Raw genomic sequence first — 26,935 nt, 5'->3', positions numbered from 1 at the left:
GATAGGGCATTTTCAGTAATGGACTTTATAACAAGCTGTATTTGACTTTAATAACACCATCATCAAGAGATTTTGAGATTTTGCTTTGCTTCATACAGTGCCCGAAGCGTTTTAGTTGGTATTGCCAAATCAGAATTGGAGAAACTTTATTTGTCCCCAGGGGGCAATTAGAGGATTTGAAATAAATATGTCTCAAGGTTTAACCGTATTCTCTGGCGCTTCTCTCTAGGTCTACAGGCAGGAAAGCTGAAGCTACCTGCTCCAGAGGGATGTCCCTCTAAAATCTACAAGCTGATGGTCAGCTGTTGGGCCCCCAGCCTAAAAGAGCGCCCCTCCTTCAGTGACATCGTCCAGACTCTGGGAGAGTTGCCATCTGACAGCAAAGTCTGAGACAACACTCATTAAAGAGGAACTTTTTAACAACTCCTTGCCCCAAAAAATAAAGACAGTAATGCTGGATTATTAGTCTCACATTTCAGGGAAGATTTTGGAGGAGAAAACACTTTTAAAAAAATATATGCATTTCAGTAGTTGGATGTGTGGACGAGACTTCTTTTATAATCAGTGGATTCGCACTCATGTTTTTGTGAATGGCTTTTCACAAGCAGTGCCAGGGCTTTGCCTTATTTGTAACATGGATGACCCTCCCTGAAAGTCCTATGACCCTTCCTACCTGCCTGCCTGCCCACCTGCCTGCAGCCAAAGCCTCACAACCTCAGTGCCTGTACACTTCCACCCGCATTCACCTCCACCTATGTTGTAGGTATATTAGAGAAAGTGCTTTCCCACGTAATATCTACTCAGTAATCTCCTCAACGATTTCTCATTCAAAAAAATTGGAAACAAAACCGGAGGGAATGTGGACAATATTATGACTTCAGTAGAACTTCGAAGCTCCTTCAATATTTTATCAATTACTCAGGAGTGTGCTGAATGACACAGCATCTATTGGTCCACTAGGACTCCGCTTCTATTCACCTACATTCTGAGTGACCCAGTGTAACTGTAGATGGTACACCTAGCAACAGCTGCACAATATAACCAACATGGTCCTCCGTGTGTGTGTGTGTGTGTGTGTGTGTGTGTGTGTGTGTGTGTGTGTGTGTGTGTGTGTGTGTGTGTGTGTGTGTGTGTGTGTGTGTGTGTGTGTGTGTGTGTGTGTGTGTGTGTGTGTGTGTGTGTGTTTGCTCAGTATCTCTTGCTATGCTACAGTATCTGTCAAAGAGGATGTTGTATGCAGGTTTGCATTCAGGTTACTTCATTGTGTTACTCCTGTGAGGAATAATACATGTTTGATACGGAGCAACAACAAAAAAAGCAACAAACATATAGTACTGAATTGATAACTACCGGTCTGAGGGTTGTATGTTTTTATGACTTTTTAATTCTGTATAAAACTACAGGTGTTTATCGTCACCTTCTTCGATACTGCAGTTGCTAGGTTGTGTATAGTGCAGGGATCAACATTTCACTGTGTTTTAACCTGCACCCTAATTTCTTCGGAGATCTAATAACAGGTTCTCTCCAGTTTATTCTTTTGTGTGCAATGCTGCAAAGTGGACCATCACACAAGGCAATGTGTACATAATTTAGAAGCCATGCACTAACATCACTTAAAACAAAATCCCTTTTAATCCCTATCATTTTGTGTAGAAGGACATGCAGGTGCCTGTTTATTTATGATGGAGGTCCTGTGATTTTTTTTTTTCTTAAAGTTTGTTGTTGTTGTGGTGGTTTTTATTTCAAACTGTTTAGAACAGAAAGGTACTTCCTTGATGTTGTGTTCATCCTCATGATGCATCTCATTGTGCGCTCAGCCAGGCCAAAAAGCTGAAATCACAAAGGAATCAAATGAGTGACTGCGGATCACCAATACTAATTTAAGTGCCTGGTTAATGAAGGATTATATAAACGGTTTTTCTCTTCTTGTCCAATCAAATGCAATGGCCTTTGTTTTTGAACTTGTTTTTTATACATTTTTAGTGTAATGTTTTGTTTCTATTAATGCTAGGCACTCATACCTAGACTTTTTTTCCTTCTTTAAAACATGCTTCAGCAAGTGTTTGCAGTTAATCATGGATATATTCAAATGTATACATATTGCTGTTAATAAAGGTTCACAGTGTTTTTACCCAATGTCTGGTCTTTAATGGATAATATTGCATCTTCAGCAAAGAAATCGCGCAGGAAATCACAGTAAACATTCAATCGAATCATCATTGCTGCTGTCATGTTTTTTCCATTACTGAGACTCCTATTGCTTATTTTTTTATTCTCATTTTCTTTACTGAATTCCTCAGTAGTCAAAAAGTGTGATATGGTCAACTGCTGAATGAACCTGTATTTTTGTAGGGTGCTATATCCCTTAGTGTATGATTTTATAAACTGTGTTCATTCAAAAACTTACATTACAAAGTGTTTTTGCCCCTTGTGGTTGCCTCATCACATACTGGCAAATAAGGGTGATGAAATAGTCCCTCAGGTGTGTTCTAAAGACATGTCACTACAAGCTACTGCTCAAATAGTGAGTAATCTGCCTGCAAGAGCAGAATTCTACTGGTTGGGGTGAATACAAGCAGGCAGTTTAAAGTTGCAGAGATCACTCCTGGTAGTATTCTCACAGTACCTGAGTCTGTGTCGATAATAAACTTTCTATTGGACCACTAGGGGACGGTGTATTCCTGTGTGCACATCTTGATGAATTCCCAGTCATTTCATCACAATGATGATTGAAGAGGAATTTTATAGCACCTTATCACTATTCTCATATATGCATGGTAACTTCTCATTATGATGCATGTTTTTTCGTATTATATCCAATCTGGGTGAGGTGTCACATCTCTTCAGAATCTGCAGGATTTTGTATCAGTTGATCAATTATTACTTTTTATTTGATTTGTTATTTATTTGATTTTTGGTAAATCTAAAAAAAATCAATGAACATCATTGGAGTCGCGTCAACCTTTCAACTCCATTGTTTTTCATGTATTCATTTGTTTTTTAAGGCGTTTAGTTGTTTTTTTTCACCCTATCCCAGACATTTAAGCCCAGGGGTAAATGATGAAACGACAGCGGCTGCTCCGGTTGTGTGTGTGTGTGTGTGTGTGTGTGTGTGTGTGTGTGTGTGTGTGTGTGTGTGTGTGTGTGTGTGTGTGTGTGTGTGTGTGTGTGTGTGTGTGTGTGTGTGTGAGAGAGAGAGAGAGAGAGAGAGAGAGAGAGAGAGAGAGAGAGAGAGAGAGAGAGAGAGAGAGAGAGAGAGAGAGAGAGAGAGAGAGAGAGAGAGAGAGAGAGACTCTTTTGCATGTGTCCCAGGTACACAGTTGAGTTTTCAGTCTTAAACGAAGTTTTCAAGTGTTATTTATAGCATATTTGCCTGGTGATAGCTATTTTTATGGTGAAAAATATTAATTGTAACTAATGTAAAAAACTTAAGTAAATGATTAAAAGTATCACTCGACACCCTGAGAAGTGATTTATATTCCAGGTAAATAATCTAGGTTGAGATGAGTCTAATAACTGCATTATGCCCATATGAACAAATGTCTTTTAACTCGAACTTTTAAACGTCTGCTCTCTCTTAGGACTTTTATCCCCTGGACATTTAGCAATTTTACTATTAATATAAGACCCTACTTGTTGTATGAGAAAGTTCATCCTGTGGGAAAAATAAAAGTCGAGAGTTCTGTTATTTTGGTGTCGCTGGCTGTCCACGGTGACGTTGTTCGCTCGCGCAACCATTTTGGCATTTATTCTAATGAACTTGTCAACGGACCAATAGCAGGGCTTCCTAGATAATCTTCAGCCAATCGATAGGCGACGCTGTGACTCACCAAATAAGGAGAGACAGCACCAAATAAGGACACATTGTATCTCTTTATAAGGAGGAAAGTAGTTCCCGTGTGGTCATATTATAGCGCCATCGCAAGCTTTGCTGTAATATATTGTCGTTTTCATTCGATTCCGTCCGCGGAGGAGACGCAAACCAAGATCCCTTCCGGCGGAACATCTGTGGCACTCCGTGAGACGCGGCCGATAGCGTGATTCCCTGCTGTCGAGGCGGGACTACACGACGCGGCGGAGGGGCAACGGGGGGGCGTTCTGCGCCTTTTCCTTTTTGAGAAAGTACTCGGAGTTTTGGAAATTGAGGAGGGCGAAGCCAACTGCGCCGGGTTGCAGCGTCCCGCGGGCGACATCCCCAAGTTCGCCTCGGTAAAGTCAGCTGGCCCGGTTTGTTTACATTCCATGACACAGACGTTCATGTGTTCTATCAGTCACTGACGACACTGCGAAGCTCCAGCTTTTTTGGGCTGGTGTTGAGACACACGCTCCAGTCAATAGAATGTTGCCGAGCCAGGTCGGATCGGCACCTTCTGGAAACGGGTCGGCTTCGGGCAGAGCTTCCTCGGGACACGGCGCGAGTGTCCTCGGAGGTGGGATCCGTCCCGTCTTTGTCAGGACAGGGCAAGCGGTGCCGGGGGGCAGCGAGAGCGCCGGCGCTGCTGGGCGACGCGGGGAGAGAGACGCCGTCGGGATGCTGGGGGCGAACGGTCCTGGGGGTCCGCGAGGTGTGAGGTCGGGGAACGGGACGGGGGTGACCCCCCTGCAGAGCGCCGTTCAGGGTGGAAACATGGTGGCCTTAAACACGGGAGTCGTGTTGCCTCACGGAGCCCGTTTCGACCCGGACAGGGAGTGCGCGCCTCTGTGCAGCGGCTCGGAGAACGACTCGGACTCCGGTGATGACGACGACCCGGTGGGTTCACTCGGGGATAACCGAAGAGGGGTGAAGCGGGAGAGAGGAGAGATGGAGGCTGCTGTCACGGGGCAGGAGGTGGGAGTACCTCCCGGAGGTTACGGCATGGTGCCCGGTGGGGTGGCCGGCGCAAAGCCGGGAAAGAAGACACGTGGGCGCGTAAAGATAAAGATGGAATTTATTGACAACAAGCTGAGACGGTACACCACCTTCAGCAAGAGGAAGACCGGTATCATGAAAAAGGTAAGCATTGTAGTCATTCCGTGTAAATTAAACACGCACATCATTCACCACCGTGTTGGAAAAACCCAAATGAGGACGGAGCGTCTGGGAAAATGCGCGCAGTCACACGCATAGCCACAAGCGTTAACTTTACAGTTTGATCATCATTGAACTAGCATCATATAAAATATGATATCTCACAACTTCTCTAGCAGAGCCTCGGTCACTCACAGTGAGAGAGTCAGGACGCTCATGACCTGCGATGAGCTTTTAATAGACTTGGGCGAATGACAACTCTATTTAGGATCATACCCACACCCAGCTATCACACACACACACTCATCCTTGTGACATTAGGTGCGACCTGGACTGACTGATACACTCATTGATGCACACATTCCCATGTATACCTTGGTACACAGGCAGTCTTGGGAGTGACGAAGCAGTGGTCGTCACTGCACAGGCTGTTCTCTCTGTCAGTGAGGCATGGCTTTGCTTGCATGCTGTGGCCATGTGGCACTGAGCCCCAGCCAGACCTGTAGATGCCAACAGCTGACTAAACCTCAGGGAAACAGATCAGAGGACAGTCACACGGAGAGGTGCCAAGGACTATTGTGCGCGCATTTTGTCGCTGTCCGTTGTGATCATCATGCACAGCTACATCAGATAGAAGTCCATTATTGTTCCATGCGCTATAGTTCCAGAGCAATGTTTCAATGAGCTCCTGCACCAGACCACACAACTACTGCCAAGTCCAAAGTATTGGTTTGTGGTGTTGAGCACCATGGCATCTGAAGATGATGGTTTGAAGGCAATGGTCAACCTCAGACCAGAAGCACAGCAGTTATTTGGCAGAACACAATACTTTTTCATTATGACTTAAACTATCTGAATCTCATTTACTTCACAACCCCCTGCATTGGGCTCGGTGCTGTCTTTCTTCTGTCTTTTCTTGTGTATCACCACACCGTTGTCGTGGAAACTGAGGTGTCTTTATGTAGGCTCTTGGCAAAGCATACACCATTTGACACACTGTGGAGATGGAAATTTTGAAACTGTTTCCCACACTATGTCAGCAATCACAAAAATTGACTTGTGGGTGGACTGAGAAGATTCAGAGTAGATGGCTGTTTTCTAGGATGAGCAGTTTCAGTTGGAGGGATATTGTGAGTGAGGAGGGGCGGGCTTTTTTCTGCTGATTTTAATCGATGCGTACAATGCGAGTTGTCTCAATATGGAGGTCTCAGTTTCTCCAGTAGCACATTTCTCTTCTTTTATTTTAATCAGAAGGTTGTGTGAAGATTTTTTTCTTACTGTATCTGCCAGCACTTGGTCAATTTCATGGCTCATATTTCCATAAAACGCACAAGTGTCAGGGACAACCTTTGGTGTGTCCAGAATCCAGCCTTTTGTTATTCTTAAAAACACATTTCTCAGTGAAATTACAATTTCCAATTATAATTTGAAATGAAAATAATGTTGATGTTAAATCCAATATTGTTTTTGTATCTACTTGGCTGTGTGCTCGGAAATATATCCACCAATATATCTGTGAAAGGCTGTCATCATCTGATTAAAATGATCTGACTTTATAGGTTTTATGGGTTTTATCACAAAGTACCAGTTACAGCTATTGGAATATCAAATCATCATAGCAAATGTATGATTTGTTTATTTATTTTCATTTATTTATTTATTTATTTATTTATTCATTTATTTTTATTTATTTGTTTATTTTATTCTTGGCACCATCAATCAATGAATGCTGAATAATCAGTTTGTTGATACACATGATGAGGTGAAACATTGTTTCCGCATCCTTCCCGTGTAGCAGTTGAACGATTTGCCAGTGTTCACTGCCATTCTTGGGGAATTCAAATCAGCAACTGTTTGATTTCTTTGGGATAGATGCTCCAACCACGTGCTGACAAAGCAAGAAAACCTATTAAAGCATTGTCAAGGTCTTTTTTTCTGCTGCCATACTTAAATTGACAAATTGGTCCCTGTTACGTGGATGGTGGCCAAATATCCCAAATACTAGATATCGCTGTCTAGCCAGTGTAGAGCTAATTAAGGGAGCGAGAGATTGAAGAAATCATCTAATACTGTCAAACACTCACACTAACACACGTCATATCTTCAGACCTCTGTCCAAATGAAGTGCAGTTTGGTAAACCTCTATTACCATTGTCCTCATCTCTAGCCTAGTCTACATGGCATATTGTATATCTCCATCTACTGAATATGACCGTATTTGTAATTTTGTTTGAATGGTTGGATTTTGATATTGCTTTCTGAGTTCAAGGTTTTTACAGTGTTTGCTCAAATGTTTTGCAAATCATTGGTTTTCTGAGAACAGACATTGATTTGGTTTTTAAAACAGAAATGTAACCTCAAAAAATAACTACACAACAGCTGCAACTGAACTCTTCTTCATCATGTTTGTGACATGTTTTGTTAAATTATTCATTATAAATAATAATTTGTAAATTATTTGTTGATACATGTCTGTACTTTAGCAGGTATCTTTAGTATGTGTCTGTCAAACTAGAGCTACTAAATGCTTCAATTTTATTCATTTTATTTGATGGTGTCCGTCCAATTTACCCCACAACAGGGAGCAAGATAAAGAACATTAGTATGAAGGCATGATTTTGTAACAGAATTATAGAACCCTATCATTTTAATGCGATTGGGCTCCACCCTCCCAACCTTGCTGACTGCAGCTCACAGTGACACATCTATTAGCCAGCTTAGACAAGAGTGTGCTGTGTTACCCAAGGTGATGCGAATGGCACGGTGCCTTCGCAGCATCACAAGCATCCTCCACATAACTGATGACTCATTTAGAAAAGGCTTTCTCAGGGGTTCACTCTTAGTGCAGCATGTTTGATGTACTTGCACCTCATGGTGTGCCATGAAGGCTGAGTGTGATTGTTTGTATCCTGAACAATGAATGACACGAAAGTCTTATGCAGGTTTAAGAATTGTTTTATCCATCTTCAGGACTGATGCAGATTTATGGCTGAAATGCTTATACTCTTGAATGTAGAAGTAATCTGTCTTTAGAATTACAGAGCAGTGTATATGATGTTTCTCTGTATAAATTTAAGTTCCTATAAATCTATTTGTAGACTAGTCCTAATGGAAGGTGATTCTAGGGCTGGGAAATATACAGAATTGGACATAAATCATATTCTGAAATGTCCCTTTCCTTTTTCAGAACACACTTTTGCATTTCCTTTATGATCATATTACTTGTAAAAATTCTATCAATAAAGTCACCCTAAATAAAAGGTAAACGTAGTGGCAAGAAATACTTTGAAAATGCACAAAATTACCCACACTTGATAACAAAAACAAACAAGTCATGCAACGTTTAGAAGCGCTGACAAATTTTTCAGAAAAATCTTGATAAAATTGAATTTACCTGCTACTCAGAGTACTTGTGGCAAAATAAGGTAGCTTATTTGCTATTCCTGTTGGGATGGACCGTTTTGTGATTTGCAAATATGATTTTTGTATGAATGACAGAAAAACAGGCTTTTAGATATTATAGTATTCATAATAATTATTTTGCATAGCTGTAGTTTACATACACGTGTTGGCTCATTTCCACATTAATTGCTTCTCATTGTTCATTCATCCAGTAGACATGTCAACGAAAGAGACCAATAACAAAAACATTTTTATAGGGTTGTAAAATAGAAGCAATCAGCAATGGGGTTATTAGGAAGAGTCCATTGTGTTGGGTCGTCTTTGCAGTGGAATTACAGCCCAATGAAAAATTGAGAGCAACTAGCATGGTCAAGTATATTAAGTTTGCTTAGAGCTTATTGTCCAGTATGAGGTATAGATGAAATACGGGAGACAGTTTAAATGTGCAAGCCACAGGTGGACAAGGGGGGAGGCCCCTCTCCAAAATAGATGAGAACATGGCATCCATTCTTTTAATGATGATGTCATTCCATGTTGTCATAAGATTACACACAGCTGACTATTTATAAAGGTCACAGTGACCAAGACTATAAATCAATCCAGTCACATGTAAATAATTTCAGACATGCTATCACTCCCACAGCCTAAAAACTTTGCAGATACAGTCCCTGTCAATTTGTGTTCTTTAGCTATTCTGTTAGCCCAAAGTCAAAAACTCTGCATTCTCATTCTCATTGTCTGCATGGGGGTGCAAACATTGTCATTGCAATTTTATCAGTGAATAACTGTGTCTACATAAAAAATGGTATTGGCTTGTTTTTATATTTGCTTGTGTTAATGTGAGCGTTTTATACATACGGCCGCTGCCTGGATCGCCACCACTCATTCTCCAGTCCCCTGCTGCAATCAGTCTCCAAACTCAATCACACCTGCCATTGTGGGAGCCTTATGGGGAGCTATTGTGGGAGCTATTTTTGCTTCATTTGTGCTGTACGTCACAGTTCACTTCTTGGGTATTTTTAGCCTGTTTAGGTTGTCTTAACTTAGTTGTTTATCTCATCCCTATTCACCCTTGGAATCTATTAAATGGCGCTCAGTTTGAATATAACGTTGGATAATGTCAGCTCCATATCATAATCAAATTTGTCTGAGCCTTGCATTGCAGCCGGACCTATGAGTTCAAAACCTTTTTTTCCTTTTACCTCACCAGGCGTATGAGCTCTCCACGCTGACAGGAACCCAGGTTTTGCTGCTTGTGGCCAGTGAAACGGGTCACGTCTACACATTTGCCACCCGCAAGCTCCAGCCCATGATCACCAGTGAAACAGGCAAAGCCCTAATTCAAACTTGCCTCAACTCACCAGACTCGCCACCTCGCTCGGACCCCTCCACAGACCAGCGAATGAGTGCCACTGGCTTTGAGGAGACAGACCTCACCTACCAGGTGTCTGAGTCGGAGGGCATCAGTGACACGAAGGTGAGAATCCAAATCCTCTGTTTGAGGAAAAGGAGGGATTTCAAGCTAAGAGAGATGAGAGAGGAAGCAGCTGTGAATCCCAAAGCTTGAATGTTTTTTTTCCTGTACCTTTCCCCATGTTGCATTTTCCTCTCCAACAGCAATGATACTGTTAAGGCTATGAGTCACCGACCGCCTGTTTTTTCTAAGAAATGTGAGACTGAAAAAATGATAAATTACTCAGAGATTCACTGATGGATCACGATAGAAATCTCTCCAGAAAAGGCTCGTAAGCACACATGAAAAAGTAGATATATCAAGCCCACAAGCAGCTGTAGAAAATAATCATCGTCCTATTGTAAACACACTTTTGAACTTTTTGCCTGTCATCTGTAAGCCCTGTGGAAGGGTTTTTGAGCACTGACTCTTTTTTTTTAAATTAAACCAGAACATTCGGTAGTCTCTCAAAGCTCTCTGGACTGAGGATGAGCCCAGTAAGATGTGGAGAATGATCCTACTTGCTGCAGACAGGGAGCTCTCTGTACTTTACCTTTCTGACCTCTCATCCAGGAAAGCCCGTAACACTCCTCAAGATAAATCACAGCTGGTCTGGTTTGTGTTAGGATGAGAAACACACAGCCTGCTATATGAAGCACTTTACTGTTTATCTTTAATTTGAAGGCTTGACACTGTCCTGTGTTAATGGATAAGCTACTTCACACAAGTTGTGTCACTACAAAACACTGAAATACCTCATTTGATGCAATTTCCCAACTTGGTGGATACACATTCAGATGACATTCCATTGTAATATATTTGTTTTTCAAAAGATAAATCAAAAAATTACACTGTTGTTGTTGGGGACGTGATCCAAACATGAGTTACCTCAGTCATGATTTAAATAAGCAAACTTCAGAATTTAGGTCTTTTTTTCAGTGTGAACAGTAGAATTCCGGTATTGCAAGGAGATATGGTCAAAGGAGATTATCTATTATGTAGTTTTTTTTTGTTTTGTTTTTGTTTTTTTTTATACAAGATCACATTTGGAAAAGGTTTTAGGAAGAGTTGAATCCTATTTACTTCAAAGATATCTTGATTAAAGTTTTTTTCTTTGTTTAGAGAAGGAATAGCCTCTTCCAACTTAATGTTCAGTATATCCCAACTTAACTCACGTGATAATATAAGATTTAAACGTGTTCGAGTGACCTGTAGAGATTTCATCCTGCACAGCGGCTTATTTAATACTGGAACGTGCGGGCAGAAACCACTGTTTGCATGTGTGAAGGGTGCACAAAAGGTCATACTCGAGATAGTTTCTGAGTAATAATCTTAGATTTAATCAGGATTTCGAATCCCTGCTACTCATATCTTTTGAGCTTTGATATGGACTGAATGATAGAATGGAAGTAGTGACTATGCTCTTTAAGAAAGGCACTTTTCTTATTGAACTATCCAAATATTAGAAGAATATATTCACCTAACCATAGATTGAAGCTATTGTGAATTGGCATTTATTCAGTTGATTGAAAACAGACCTATATCATGACATCAATTTTATTGATAAAGGTGGATTGCCAATTTTATATTTTATAAGTGTATGTAATGTTTCAACATTAATATGAAATGTTGGGTTTAACTAATTATGAAAATGTTTGTAAAGGTAATCCCCGTGGAAAGAGTTCAAGCTTCAGACCATTCTGGAGACTCGATTTTGATTTTTTTTTTTTTCCCCCTTTCTTTTACTCTTCACTGATGTCTTTATACGGTCAACAGTTTCAAGCAGAGCTTGCCCACACAGCAACCAAGATCAGCGACATTGCCCTTCATCTGACTTGCTGACTTTGTCCAATCAGAAGAAATTCAACTTTTGTGTGGGGCTCTTTAAAATTGCTCGTGTCTGACAGGATGAGCTAAGGGGTGAGCATAATCCCACAGTTCAAGATAAAAACGAATGTCACTTAACTGAGAACCTTGCAAAATTAGCGCAACAGTGTTCCATAATAAAAATGAAGTACACCTCCCCTAAGAGCCCTATAAACTGCTATGTCTTCCTGTTCCCCAAAGAGCTTCTGTATGATTGACTTGTCTGTTATATTGACTACAGGAGTAGACTGGTCACTGAGTTAACCTTTGCAGCGGGATCTCCAGCTACCTATTCAATCTAATGTACAACGAAACAGTATCTTAAAACAGTGTGACCTAAAATAGAACTTAAAAAGTGGAAATGTAAGTCAGGTGTGCGATAAATGGCACAGACTAAAGAGATGCATCTTACTAGCCGGTCTGAATTTTCCACAGACTTCCACTGCACTTTATGGGTGTAGTGATGATCATAGTCCTCAGTTTTACTGAATGTAGAACGGATTTAGCTGGGGGACTCCTCTCAAATTTACTCAAAGTTCATAGCAATGCCACCTTAATCCATCTATACCGAAACACCCAAGTGTTTCTTTCCATGTGATGAAACAATACCCAAACAAAATTAATTTTGTATTCATATTTTTGGGCTAAGTTGTTATGGCTTATCTAAAGCTGCAGGTGGAATACTTTAAATTAATTTTTTCTCTTTTTCTTTTTTGTGTCCATAATTACTCAAAATTGCTCAAACTCACTCCTTCCACATTTGTTCTACATGACACACACAGTTTGATATACGGTTTATATTGTTATGGGTTCCTTGAAGCTGCAATAGGATTGTGACGGGTAAACACACCAAAAGAGGAACAATGCTAAATGGCACACTGAAAGAAGTACACCATATTTTAAACACAACCTAACTATTAAAAAAGGTGCGTCTGACCCTGATGCCAGTCATATGCAGCCCCTCAGAATTTTACCTCCAGTGAGACTAGCCTCAGAATTTCACAGTGTTAATAAAAGTGACAAATGAGTCTGCCCTCTGATTACAAAATGTAATGAGGTCCTCACTGGCCCTAATCCCTTCTCACCACTTAGTTTCCTGAAATGTGGCCTAGTGGGTTTTGTGGAATCCTGCTACCAGAGAAATAGACTGCACCAAAAAAACAACCGCCTTGACAGAGTATTGCGATAAGCTAAATAGTTCAACTTAATATTTCGCACAAATTAGTGTATGTAAAATTTTCTGATTGCATTTGATGCCCCTGTGTGTCCCATGACATAATTCCAAGTGGTCTTTTAACGCAAGACCCTTTTAGAGTTTGAAGTGAAGCAGTAAATTCATCAGCAGACACACTTCACTGTCCGCACCTTAATGCAATCATGTGCGAGAAGCCAAGATTCCCTACTCCGTTTACTCTACTTAAGTTCAGCCTTTTGAAGGTGGACACCTCCAGGCCTGTTTGCCTATGTGATGTTTTCACAAAGAAGTAACTAATATGTACCATATACACTGTCAAGAATGGGAGACCAAGCTTTGCATTGTAAGCCACTCTTATGTGCTCCACTCATTGATAAAAATTAGATTCTGCCTCTGTTGCCATATATGGTATGGTTTCCCTGCTTGCTCTCTTGGCTGAGGCCCCTCACATTCCTTATAAGCTGCAGCTGTCTTTGGAGTCCTGTGATTCCCCTCTGCCCCCCTACCCCCACTCATTTAGTGATATGGAGGGGAGGTATGGATGTAGATATGAGCTGGCAGAATGGAAACATTCAAGCAATTCTTTAAGTCGTCTTTCATGTGATGCCTATATAGGTGGCTGACAATGACTTCTACCCTGTGCAGCACTGACTTCAGGAGACAAGCATGGGTTGTCTGCAAATACAGTGCACAGATGGAAACACCTGAGAATCTCAATTTGCTGTTATGGCTGGGATGTGACAGGTGGATACAAACCCTATAGTGTCTCTGCAGTACATTTGTTGCTTGCGTTGCCTGGGTGTTATTTATCAGGAGCCCTATGTCATACATATGGTCCAAGCTAGTCTAAACAGTTTAGGTTATAATACCTTGTCAAGATGGAGCGAGCAAGAAAGCAGCAAGGAAGTTAGACATGATTTGGTGCTGTATGCAGAGCTTATCCCAATCATGCGATGCTAGATGTTCCGTCACCTAATATTTTCTCTCAGGATCAAGTTGAAAAAAACTTTTTTTCTCTTTTTCTTCATTTTTTAAAATCAGAGTAGTTCTACCTATTGCTGGGTATGATCATACATTTTTAAAATCATTCTATTTTATTGGGATTACTCTGTCTGGAAGCCACGATCAACATGCTTTATCGTGATCTGGTTCAAGATTAGCCTATAAACTCAAAGCCTTTCTGTGCCTGATCATGAGTAGGGAACTAAGGTTACAAATCATAGCTTTGTCTATTATGTAATATTGATGACCAAGCCAATATTAGAAGACTATAAGAATATCACAAAGTTTGGCAATGTTTTATTTTGTTTTGATCGATATGAGTTGATTCATGTCTACTTAACATGGATAACAAATTCTAAAAATTGACTAACATGAAGTCTGGCATATTTTTTCTTCTGAATGTCAATGAAAAAACAAAATATAACATTGGAAAATTCTAGAGGAAATGTTAACAGTACTTGGTACAGACACTGGATAGGGATAATGCTGTGGCATCAGCCCTTACACTTTTCACGCCCATTACTCAGTTATCTATCTAATACACTAATATTTATGTGTCCAATTCAGGGACATAGAACACAGAGAACAACACTAAATTCCAAATGATGATTTGCCTGTTTTTGCCTCCACTCAATGCACGGGCATAAGTTGAGGTTATTTATTGAGTATGATGCTTCATGATTCAATATTTGCCTTCAGATTTTTTTCTGCTTTATAGGTTATTTTGGGAAGGGGGTGACAAGTCCCAACATTTTTTTCCTGCAAAGAAGATCGAGCTTAGCAAGCTTCTCCCTCTCTCACTCTTTTCCTCCCGCTCGCTCGTCTTCCTTCCCATTCCCATCTGGCCATCAGCGTGATTGCCATTGAAATTACAGTAACATTTGTTTGTTGCTCTGTTAGCTGGAATAGAGATGGTTACCCTTAAAAATAATACGGGCAATGTTTACCTCCATCCATTCCAGCAAACTAAACGTTTGCTTTCTAAATAATGTCATTAGAGAAACATCTAGGAGGTCATGGTTTACCAGCATCTACAGATCACATTGCTATTGCCATGTGACCAGAAAATTTCAGAACTACTATCTCAAGGACATGTTTTTCCCCTCTGTATTTTACAGCCTTTTTTCCCTTTACAGATTCAACAGCCTTAGTATTCCAATGTACTGAATGGTCATAAATGTCTGCATTCAAAAGTGTCCTTGAAGAAGATATCTACTGTTCTCTGTTGTCTTCCTAACTTCTTGTGGGCTGTGTGGTATAATAAAACATCATCAAGATATTAGAGTTCAGGCACTGTGAGCTGTACCTTTATTATTAGGTGTGTGTGTGTGTGTATGTGTGTGTGTGTGTGTGTGTGTGTGTGTGTGTGTGTGTATGGATAGAAAAGTGGTGGAAGTGTCTCAGGAATTGTGATGGGGTCTGCAGAGAGAGCTGCATTTTGCTGCTTGTGGTTGAAGGGGAGGAAAGTCAACCCACCATTGCCCCCCTCCACCCCATGTATTTTACAGCAAGCAACTGGACAGATCAACAGCCATTGGCTGCACCTCCTCCACTAGGGCTGCCTTGCCTTTTTTAGCAGTCCCAAATGGAGCTGCGAATTCCATGTTGCTGGCAGAGTGACAGACTTGGAGATGGGAGCCAGCAAATGGGAGATTAGACAAGGGCCAGCCACCAGCAAACTGCATAATAGGCTCTCCAACCAACACTGGACAAGTCTGCCAGTTGTCACCTTCAATTTAGAAGGATTAATCCCTCATGAATAGTGAATCATTTGTGTCCTCCTTTTCAATTATTCTTGCATTTCCTTTTCTAGTAAAATTGTCTTTTCATACAATCTCTGTAAATGTGAGGAGGGTAGCCTGACCATATATAGAACCATGAACAACTCTCAAAGCTTTGGAAGCCAGCAATATTGAAAGAACTGTAAAGAAATCTAAGGGAGATTTTCCCCTACCTGAGGATGTTCAGTGAATGGTTTGCTATGTGCACCCAGCAAATACTGCTTAATGAAATAATGGTACTTTAGATGCATCATGTCCTTGGGTGTATGACAGTTAAATTGTCCCTCCTGTTTCTTTCATTGTGGCGATTTTTTTAGTTTGTGTGGGGAAGCGAGAGAGAGCATCTAATCTCTGTATATTGGATATATTAATAACATTAGTATATTTGAAAATGCATCAAGACAGGGCTTGGTTGCTGACCATGCTTTCAGTAGTTGTGCAGTTCGATGCATTGCCTCTTTAAGTTGACTCAGCCTTCCATTCAAATAGCAATAAATTCTGACTTCATCTGTTACATTCTGGGCCCTCATTTTCCTGAGTGTCGTGTTTCCCCAGGTCAGTGCAATCTGAAAAGAATTGGAATCTTGCATACAGAAAGTTTTAATAATTTATGCAGTGAATTTCTTCACCATTTCCTCCAGGCGGGTACAGTCTTTAGGGCCCTGAAACAGAGTTACCAACTTAGCAGAACCTATAGCTAGATTATTGATCTAGTCATAGAAAATAGACTATTATACATTCTGCAACTGGAACTTTTTCAAAACACTGTCTCTATCAGTTCTCTTAAAATGTTGGACATTTTTGCCAAAAAAATGACTAATAATAAAATTAAATTTTCAGCTTCAGTTTTATGTAAATATAAGTATATTTCACTTTAACTGCAAGTGTTAGAGCTGGGCATTTTATATAGGTAGATGGATTAAATTCAGTCCTTTCAAAATCATTAAAAGAAAAAAAAATTCTGACTTGTTCTTGAGTTCGTCTCTGAGATTTTTCATGTTAGGAAATGTGTCTGTCACAAACATTTCCATCCTGTTATGTATAGCATAACACTGAGCTCTGGTGGAGTGTTTGCAAAACATTTTGACCTCTGAGATTTTAAGACGATCAGTTAGTCTGTTTTTACAGGTTTGGATCTTGGAGAGGAAATGATTGAACATGGATTTGGGTGCATCACCTTTGGTCTGAAGGAATGGTTCAGACCACTGTGGCTTGTGTTTACTCTGCACCGCCTCTACTCTTAACTAAAAGCCAGTGCTGTTTATAGAATGTCCAGACGAACAGAAGACACATGGCGATGGTCAAACAAAGTGATGGGTCAGTGGAAGCTTGCTATGTAGATCATAGCGATAATAAAATCACGCTACTCTTTGATCGCAACAAGATAATTGGCAGCATCAAATTTTTCACACAATTGAGGTCCTAACTTTCTTGTTGTGCAGAATTCTACTGTAAAGGTAATGCTTTTGGTTGTTTCTCTATGGTCACATGAAGAAGCTGGAACAAGGCACCCTGGTGAACTATGTCTCGACTGATATTAACATGAAGAGATGTGTCTCTATTGTGTTCAGCTTGCCCAGAAAGGGTTAATTCCCCCTTGGAGGTGCTCAGGTTTCCTGCCAGCTGTCGGTACCCTCAGCTGTTTGAACTCTCCCTCCTATCCTGTCCCCAAATCGTGTCCAGCTCTGCTTAGTCTGCTACACACAAACACACACGGGACGCAACAAGGCTGATGCACCTCCTCATTGCTTTCATTGTGTGGGACTGTCATCTTTATAACCACTCACTCTTAACTGTTTCCTCTTCTACTTCTCATTCCTTCCCCTGTTTGCTTGCTGTTTTTTAATTGAATATTAAATGTTAACCTCCTTTTCCACATTTTGTGCTACTCTCACAGCTCCTAATGTGTTCATCTTCTACCTTATGTAACCATGTCTACAATATTTTCCATTTCAGCTAATGCGCATACCTCTTCCTCTGCACCCTATAACTCTACATAAAGGTACATGTAATAAACTTATATGTCCCCTAACATGCATCGTGTTAGCTGTCCCACCTGTTTTTCCTCTGCTATCGCCCTTGACATTTTTCTACTTCATTCTTCTTGTACATCTTCCAGTAATATTGATTTTTATACCTTTGCCTTGTTCTCTCTATGAATTGTGCTTCTCTTTCCTCTATCCGCTCTCCCTCCTCCATCTAGATTATTACCCTACTGCCTTTCTACTTTTACTGTATTTATTTTTAATACCTCTGCCTATTTGTCAAACTTTTTATATCCCACAAAATAAGTAAACTGTCTCCAACTTTTACCTCTATTTTTTCCTCAGCTCATACTGAGTATTGGAATTACTTCTTGAACTTACATGTTATGGTGCTTCTAGAAGAATTACAGTGCATATTTAACCTCAGCCTGTTTCTCTTTCTTCTAAAATCAAATTTTCCTCCATCTTCAGTACCTACTCACTCTACTATGGTTACCTCCACATGTTCTACCTGTGCTTTTCCTGTGTGGCTATAACTTTACCATGAGGCGTAGGAGACTAATTGTAACATGTGACAGCAGTGAAATTTATCTTCAGCTATCATTCAAGCGTGGCAATGAGGAGGAGCTGGCACAGTGTTGGATGCTGCTCACACTGATTAATAGCAGGCTTGGGATTTGATTAGTAAATGGACGATGTAATGTAATATAATGCCATATTTTTCTACTTTCCCCTTTGGATGGAAGGGCAGAGCAACTTTGCTCTGATAGTGCAAGAGTGTCCCTCCCCCTTGCAATTTCCAGCTGCTGTTTAAATAAAGAAGCAAAGGACTTTGAACTTTCAGAACCCCTCAGCTGGATCTGAGCTGAAGACCAACCAACCTCATCTCTGTACAATTCTGCTTTTTACTCTCTCATTGAATCAGAGCAGCTCGGAGAAGAGACGTTTGTTCAGCTTTCTGTTCTACGCAAGGGTCAGAGGACCATGAGTCATCTACAACACCTTGTGCTGATGTAAAATCCTCAAACACCAACACTTTTTTTGTTTAGTCATTTCCTTGAAGCAAATTTTCTATGTTTTTACAACATAGTTTTGGGATGTAGTTCAAATCTCCCACCCTGCATCCACAGTAGCACCATTTACATGTTTAGCATGGTTTGTGTCTGGAGGGCCTCATCAGCACAGTCCAGACTGGACCACCTCCCACCCATGTAATCAGTCACATATAAAAACCAACAGTGACTTGCTGAGAGGGTTGACATTGTGTTCCTCAAAAACGCCCCCATGTCAAGAACTCCCCGCTGACAATAACTCTGTTGTGAGACATGGTTTGTGTTTATGCCTCACTGGAATCACATCTGTTGACATGAGAGTTTTTTTTATCAGTACTGAAGACAAAAGGATGAACCTGCGGATACACCAGGTTTATCCTTGACCGGCCCTGATGCCAAAACAAAGGCTGGACCTTCCTCCCAAATATCGTGACCCAGCTGTTTAGTCAGTGTCGAACCTGAAAGGCAAACAAAATGCAAAGTAAATCTGTAAACGCTGAGGGAAATTTCACGGCACTCGTTGTGCAAGTAGTGAACCACGACGCCTGATATTAGAAACATTCAATAAATGCCCTCTCTGGTCAGTGCTGCTCTTTCTCTGTGTGGACATACTCCCATCCTCCTCTCGTAGATCATTTCATTCATTCATTCATTTATTTATTAAAGGCCACACGACAGCGTTGGTGGAATTTGTTTTCGGTACAGCGCATAATGCTCACATCTCTCCTGTGTCAGTTCCATCGTCAACAATACAAACAGAAAATCATGATTAGCAGACACGATACATCAAGACATTTACTGTCATGGTGGCTTCAAGATGTTGAAACAGGCACAGTGGGTTCAGACGTGCTCTGCGGTGCTGACTAACAGCCACCCTTCTCTGATCCTGCTGCCCACTCACCTGAATATCCCGCTTTGCTGTGCAGTTACTGCTCACGTCATGCAGAGCGAATCTGTGTCTCTTATTTGTTTATACACACATGCTAAATGTTACCCACAGATGTCATCTTACAGAAACAAACTATCCTTACCATAGTGACACGACACAATTTGACAGCGCCAACTTGCATTCTTGTCGCTCCTAAGTGTAAGTCAATAGAGCTGTGTCGGAAGTTGAATTGTAGCAGCTGGGTGAGCGATGCTTTAAATAGACAGGCGTATTCAAGTTATTTCAAATACAGGAGAAATAATGGCTATATGCTGCATGGATGTACCCAATGACAGCAAGGGTTCGACATTTCTGTCTATGGCATTGATAAAATGTCATGGTCATGTTCTCTGAATATGGTTAATAGGGATGGCTGTCTTTACCAAATATTCACAAAATATGATGTCCACTATGAAGTCTGTGGGGTCAAAACAAATGTAAGAACAGAAAAGAAGAAAAATTACACGATATTGTAACGCTGCCTTTCGAAGCAGGGGAATGCAACACATTAGACGTTTCACAATATATCATGTAATACAATATCCCAAAGTCAACGCTAGGTAGTGTAAAATGACATAATCAATATTGTATCGTATATTTTATTTAGCGCTCGGCCGTAATCTCAGACTGTGTTCCCCTTGATCCTTACAGATTGTTGGTGGCATTTGACTGTTGAGGTTGTGCTGAAGACTAAGATGAAGAATTGCTCGGGGGAAGGTTTCTATTTTGCGCCGCATGTGGAGGCAATTAGAGGCCTCTGCCTTGTTTATGTCATTTTCCCAAAGTCTTTTAAACACTCTGGTTTTTGTCACCCGTCTAATGAACCCTGAAAATACTGCAAGCGCTGTGTTAGCCCCCCCTTTTTCCCACCAGGCATTCAGCTGCTGGTGAGAGGAAAAGCCCTATTAATGGTGTTGTTTTAGGTGTCCCTGTGTGAAACTGATTTGTCTAGATTCAGCATGCTAACTGGAGCCAAGGCGCTTTTAATTTCAACATTTGCTTCCCCTTACCAGGACACACTGAAACCAACATTCACAGTGGCCAGCCTACCGGGCTCCATCAGCAGCACCCAGTCCACGGTGCCCACCACCTCCACTACCATGCAGGTGAGCAGCGGGCCCTCATTTCCCATCACCAACTACCTTGCACCCGTCTCAGCCAGTGCCAATGTCAGCGCCAATGGCACTGTCCTCAAGACCGCAGGCGCCTCCACGGGTGTGATGCAGCTGCCCAGTGGGTTCACTTTCATGCCTGGTAGGTAGAAGAGCACATTGCTCCAACCCCTTTTGTACATCTTAATCATTCCCTCCACAGTATGTTTATCGTCTCTCATGACTTTGAAACCGAAATGTCACCGGCAGCCCGACGTGTTTCATTAATGTCACCGCGCTGTCCTTTTTATTAGCCGATTAGAATTAGAATGGCCTGAGCTGACATCTCACAGTAGTCGTGCTTCTCTCTTCAAGCTGTTTACATCACACAACAACCCTCTGTAGCCCGTCGGCGACGCCGAGGGCCCTCGGCTCTCACAAAGCCCCCAGCATCCAGGAAAGCCGTGTCTATTGGCGATTCGCCCTGCCTTTGATTGTCACTTGGGGACAGGAATAATTAGCTGAGAGGGACACAATAGGCATGGCAGTGAGTGCTGATGAATACTGCCCATAATTACCTATGAATATTCAATGAAGTATCATGCCTTTCACTGAAATTATGCAGCAAGACTTTGTGGCAATGTTGTTCTGAACCAGAAGTGACCTTTCAGCAGGCAGACTTTACGGACAACATATGGAACCCACAGAGCCTCTGCTTAAACCTTTGCAGCAATGGCTTCGATATTGATCCCTAAAGGGTTTCCACATTGGGTTCCCAAGTAATTACTCATTGTATTTCTGTTTTGTGGCGGATGTGCCGGGCAATCCTGTGTCTGTGTGTAGCATTGACTGTGCAAAATCCAAAAATTCAAGGCCACAAAGGCATGAGAAATATTACACGATGGCAATGTAATTTTTATATCGTCAACATCGTGTTTTTATCGGACTGGTTTTTGTTACGGTCCGCTACATCTGACCAGCCGAGTTATTGTTTGCCGTTTTCTACTGTTTAAGATGATTTCTCGAGCATCCTTTGAGACTCACACCGCGTCCACTGATTTGGACGTCCGTCCTGTTTATCCTGTCAGATAAATGACAGCCATCTTGCTTTCTCTTCCCTCTTCATCCCCCTCTTTCTACAACCTTCCTCTAATCCATGCCTTTATCACTCCACTCTGGCTTGCTCACACCCTCTCTTTTCTTTCCACCACCTGTCTGACACACACACACACAGCAGCAGTGCCAGGTGGAACAACACACACCCACACTTGAAGCTTCTAGCTGGACAGCTTGAAAGCTCCCCGCCCAACCCCCCTTTAAAAGCAGCAACTGTACATGGAGCATGTGACCAAATAACAAGGGTATAATGTAAGGGTCCAAAATGAACACACATAAGAAATTGTAACAAGTTATACAAGGCAGTCTGTGGTGCCAAATCAGCATGAAATGAACAAACTTGTCTTATCCCTAAACAGCTGGCTGATTGAAGTATAAATTATTTATCCAATTAGATCTTAGCTTTTTGTTTGAATTCATCACAGTCATATCTCTTGTGAGTTGAGCTGATGTATAAAGTGAAGGGAACAACCTGAACAAGAAAGCACGAGGATAAAGCTCTGGGCTGAGGGGTGGCGTTGCTCGGGGTTTAAATTAGTCGTCCTCGGAACCAAACATTCCCGGTTCGATTCCCCTGCTCCTCCACGCTTGTTGAAGGGTTGACGGGCAAGACACTAATATGAAATCGGATTAAATAAAATGAAGGCTGTCGCAGATATCGATCCCTGAGCTTCAGCATCTTTTCGCATTCAGGCTTATCCCCTTATATGTGTGTGTGTGTGTGTGTGTGTGTGTGTGTGTGTGTGTGTGTGTGTGTGCCCCTTCAGCAGGCACTTCTGTCCCCCCTGGCACCCCCACCATTCCTCTGAGCCAGCTGCAGCAGCACTCCCTTACCCTCCAGGGGCAGCACGGTCAGGCCCTGACCACTGCCCCACAGCCACAGCAGGGACAGCAGGCTCTCTTCCGCTTCCCTGCTGTTGTCTCCGTCACAGGTGACCCCCCCCCCTCTGCCTCCTTGCCTTTCCACCCTCTGCTTGCCCGATGCCCGTAGCCTCCATGCACGCCCGCTTGCACCGACCAGCATCATATAAGCATGGAGCTGCTGCCCCGACTGGCGTGACTCACGCTTCACACTGCATGACTCATCTTGCATCAAACTTCCCAAGCATCACTAACACAACTTGTGCGGTCTCATCTATTAGCAGAAGTGCAGCGGCGGCCGCTGCTCGTCTGCCAATGTTGTTTGCCGCGGTGTCGAACGGCCTCTCTTGTGTCTCCAGGATCCAGCGTTCCCCAGCAGCTCCAGGCAATCCAGGTCCATCCCAATACCCAGTCAGCATCTAACAGTGACAGCAGCCCTGAGATATCCCACACTTCCACCAACTCCACCGGTATGTCGAATCTCCTCTCATCCCCCGACACAGAGCGCCTTCACTTTTCGCGTCCTCCCTTAAAAACCATCGGGTCGGCTTTATAAAGAACCGTTTGGTGGAGAGCAGCGACCGAAACAGCGGTACTTATGACCCGGCTTAGTTTCAGCACCTTGTAGAGATGAAGTTTGGCCACACCGTACAAAGCAATTAGTCTCAGTGGATTGAAATACGCCTGTGCTTTTTAGCGAGCTTTAAAATTCCAGCCCTTGTTTTTCGTTCCGCAAACACGGTATGTGTCCGTGATGATCGCTTTAAGACTTGTGTCACTGCGCTCTGAGAGTTTAAGGATAGATGTGTGTTTTGTTTAAAGATAGGAAGCACCATCTGCTGGTCTAAATGCGAATGTGCACACACCTCCCGGCCTCAGTGTGACCCCCCCCCCCCATCTCCCTCTCTCTCTCTCTCTCTCTCTCTCTCTCTCGTCCTCTTTCCTCCCACCAGCATCGGTGAGTCTCCCAGCAACCATTGTCACGTCATCTGTGCCAACGTCAGTTGCAGGTCACATGATGTACCCCAGTCCCCACACAGTAATGTACGCCTCCACACCAGCCTTGGCTGACGGAGGACTGGCTGTGCTCAATGCCTTCTCCCAAGGCACATCAGCTATGCAGGTGCCCCCCACACAGGCCCAGGACACAGGTAACAATGGCGGAGTGTTTACTGTTCGCTTTGAAATATATGAAAAAAGGAATTGCCAAATGACGAACTGCCCCGCCATGCCTCTGCAGGTGCTGTCCCTCAGGTGTTCCTCACAGCACCTCCAGGTGTGCAGATCCCTGTCTCAGCAGTGCAGCTACACCCAGTACGGCAAGATCTGCATTTTACAAGTGAAACTCTCATATTCCCTCTGCAACCAGCATGTTACACAACAGCACTAATGCATCCGAACCGCACTTTGGCACTGCGCGATTCAGGACGGTGACCTGACGCCGCTTTGAATGTAGATCATCAGTGGGCTCCGTGTTCTACTTGTGGTTTGCAGCAAAAGACACAAGAAATGTAGGCTGAACAAAATACCTGTAGAAGTGAGTGCATGAATATTGCTTGCTGAGTGATAATATTTACTTACTATATGAAGGAAATGACAGCATCCTTGTGTACACAAGTTTGTGAAAGGGTGATTAAACTGTCACCACAAAGGAACTGGGAAATTGAGACACAAACGCATATGTGGGTGTGTCTGTGTGTATAAATATATATATATGTATATATACACGCATCTATTTATATGTATGTATATATTTGTACGTATATATACACGCATATGTAAGTATGTATATATATGTATGTGTGTGTCTGTATATATATGTATATATATATGTATATGGGTAAATATTTATATACAGGCCTAGAAATGATCAATTTTAATGTCACCATATCATAGCATAGAAATGTACTTGATGGCATGCAGTGTAAACCGTGTTGTGAAATAGCTGCTAACAAGAAAAAAAGTAAATTTTATGATTCTCAAGACAGCATATAACGGCATATATAGGGGATAAAATTCACAAACTGGATATACATTATACAGTTAAAAATAAGAGAATTACATTTAAATGCTTCTTTCTGATTAAAAAGTAATTGAAGTTTTTTAATTATTTTGGAAAAGTTTCTGATTTTCAGAATAATATTGTCATTTCAATATGACTTTTCCTGTTTGTTTTTTAATGTTTGTAGAAAATGTTTGGCAGGTTTTTTTTTTCTCTCTTTTGGAAATTTTCAATTAGGTTGTCAATTTATGCTATTGTCCCATGAGCTCTGGATACCATTACCACTACAATTAAATAATGGATCCAATCAACCAAATTAAGCCATGGTTGGATAATATCTGAAACCTATTTTGGTCTGCTGCAGTACTTATTTGTTGTCACGGCCCCCTGCTGATGTGGTTGTGTTTCACAGATGGTGATTGGCCAGCAGTCGAGCGGCAGCAGCAGTAACCTGACAGAGCTACAGGTGGTCAATCTGGACGTTGCACAGAATTTCAAGAGCGAATGACATATGCCTTGAGCTGTTTGACACAACGAACTGACATCTTTATTTATTGCTGCCTTCCTACAGTTTTACATCACTCATCTGAATGTGACTTCAGTACATAGCTACACAATCATGGGTCTATGTGTGGCTGACCCTTATACGATGTTTTGATAAATATATATATATATATATACATATATATATTCGCAAAACAATAGGAAATATATATAAGTACATCCATCATTGGAAATATATTTTCTACGCAGTTAGATGGTGTAATTTTGTGTGTTTTTTTTCAGTTTGGAAATGTAATATCATGTACACACACTGTAAGTTGCCACAGTTTCACACCAGCCAAAGAGACATTTGTCTGAATGTTCCAATGTGAGAAAACTGTGCACAGGTGTGTGTGTGTGTGCGTTTGTGTGTGTGTGTGTGTGTGTATGTGTGTGTGTGTCTGTGTAATGCAGATGTGAGGTTTGTAAATGGGTGGCGAGATGCTTACTGACATTTGGAAATGTACATACTTTTGTTTTTTTAACTGAAACTTTGTACTTTTAGCCTGGTTAGCTTGTGTAATGGCATGTAGTTTTTTACTTAGTGGTTTTGTATGTACATTACAATGATTTGCATTGAGAAATTGATTATTTACATGTAAATGTAAATTAATTTAATACACCATGGAATGTTGAACTTTGATGTTGGGAGTTTTTACGGCAAGTTGGAGGATGAACGCTGGATGTTTTTCTATGTTTTTATTTTGTGACATTACAAAGACGATTAAAATTGGATCAAGATGCTCATGAAATGTAAAACACATAGGATATTTATGATTTCATGACTTTGCAGCAGATGATGAACTACATTACGGCTCAGTGTTGTCTAGTTTCATTGTGCATCCGTGACCTGTGCAGAAATAGTATTTAAAAACCATGACAATCCAATGGAAATGTTTAGAGCAAAAGCCACCTTGAATGTTCACACGTGGTTACCATCATTCTGAAATACTGGGTAATATTTAAGTAATTGTTATTGTTTTACTTTACTAAACATCAAAAGATGATGTAAGCCTTATGTGGAAAAGACATGCAGTGTGCCAATTGTGTTCACAAAAGATAGATGGAAATAATGAATTTCATAACTGAAGCAACTCATTGACTTTGATTGGACTGCTGAATCTGATGTGACCGAGACTCCAGTCAAGACAACATGGACATCTGTCTTTTAACAAGAAGTGGCAATTCCACATCTGTGCGGCAAACCATGCATTTGTCTTTGTAAGAAATTATTTGAAAGTTACACGAGGTGCTTTGAAATTCTTTAAAAGCAAAAGTGCTTTGCCGATGGCAATCATTAAGAATGAACCAGGTTATTTTGGACACCTTCTTTCTGCACCGCAGTGCCTCTTTTTCTGTGGCTTATTTTCCCATCACGGCAAAGGACATTTAGGGATATTTCTTTAACCACCTCACAACATCCAAAGGGCACACCTTTGTTGGCTGTTAAATCATGTTCATGTTTTGAAGTACTGAGATGGAGCTGCTCACTGGGCAGTTTGCATTAAAAGGTTAAGCAGCATCAGGGGTTAATCTGTATCATCTAAAGATTATTCAGTAAAAATGTTTTGCTCTTAAAAAGCTAAATGGTTATTTTGTGTATTTTTGTTTGTACAGAATTTTGTAATAAAAAAAAACTCAGAATTACCA

At 41.4% G+C, this 26,935-nt stretch overlaps 2 protein-coding genes across 7 annotated transcripts in view; both read left to right on the top strand.

The window, feature by feature from the left end:
- Window positions 1-2,131, top strand: part of ptk7b (protein tyrosine kinase 7b) — a 75,101-nt gene extending 72,970 nt beyond the window's left edge. Inside the window, exon 20 of the mRNA XM_086166249.1 lies at window positions 230-2,131. Within this exon, the coding sequence (XP_086022375.1) occupies window positions 230-390 (161 nt within the window). The 3' untranslated portion in view covers window positions 391-2,131. The remainder of the gene's footprint in view (window positions 1-229) is intronic.
- A 1,797-nt stretch (window positions 2,132-3,928) lies between these two features.
- On the top strand, window positions 3,929-26,933 carry srfb (serum response factor b). 6 transcript variants are annotated; one of them, XR_015107606.1, is made up of 8 exons: window positions 3,929-4,993; window positions 9,621-9,887; window positions 20,686-20,926; window positions 22,647-22,811; window positions 23,100-23,210; window positions 23,694-23,891; window positions 23,981-24,277; window positions 25,155-26,933. XR_015107606.1 is itself a non-coding variant. In XM_086166210.1 (8 exons), exons 1-8 carry the CDS (start codon window positions 4,340-4,342, stop codon window positions 25,248-25,250), a joined length of 1,806 nt encoding a protein of 601 aa, XP_086022336.1. In that variant the 5' UTR covers window positions 3,929-4,339; the 3' UTR covers window positions 25,251-26,933. The 6 variants fall into 6 exon arrangements, 3 of the variants coding, with proteins under 3 accessions (XP_086022336.1, XP_086022343.1, XP_086022354.1); XR_015107607.1 differs by having other exon boundaries at window positions 23,981-24,251; window positions 25,155-25,238; XM_086166210.1 differs by having other exon boundaries at window positions 23,981-24,054.
- Window positions 26,934-26,935: the final 2 nt, after the last annotated feature.

This window comes from Fistularia commersonii, chromosome 2 (assembly GCF_037954325.1).
Source record: "Fistularia commersonii isolate RoL2024-O1a breed Wild chromosome 2, RoL_Fcom_v1.0, whole genome shotgun sequence".
Lineage (NCBI taxonomy): Eukaryota > Metazoa > Chordata > Actinopteri > Syngnathiformes > Fistulariidae > Fistularia > Fistularia commersonii.
This window is presented reverse-complemented; position numbering and strand designations above follow the sequence as displayed.

Bases quoted from the DNA above. Each gene is read 5' to 3' on its own strand.
- srfb (XM_086166210.1), top strand. From the start codon at position 4,340: ATGTTGCCGAGCCAGGTCGGATCGGCACCTTCTGGAAACGGGTCGGCT. The intron at 20,927-22,646 runs GTAGGTAGAAGA...GTGCCCCTTCAG, and splicing joins TGGGTTCACTTTCATGCCTG to CAGGCACTTCTGTCCCCCCT. The intron at 23,211-23,693 runs GTATGTCGAATC...TCCTCCCACCAG, and splicing joins CACTTCCACCAACTCCACCG to CATCGGTGAGTCTCCCAGCA.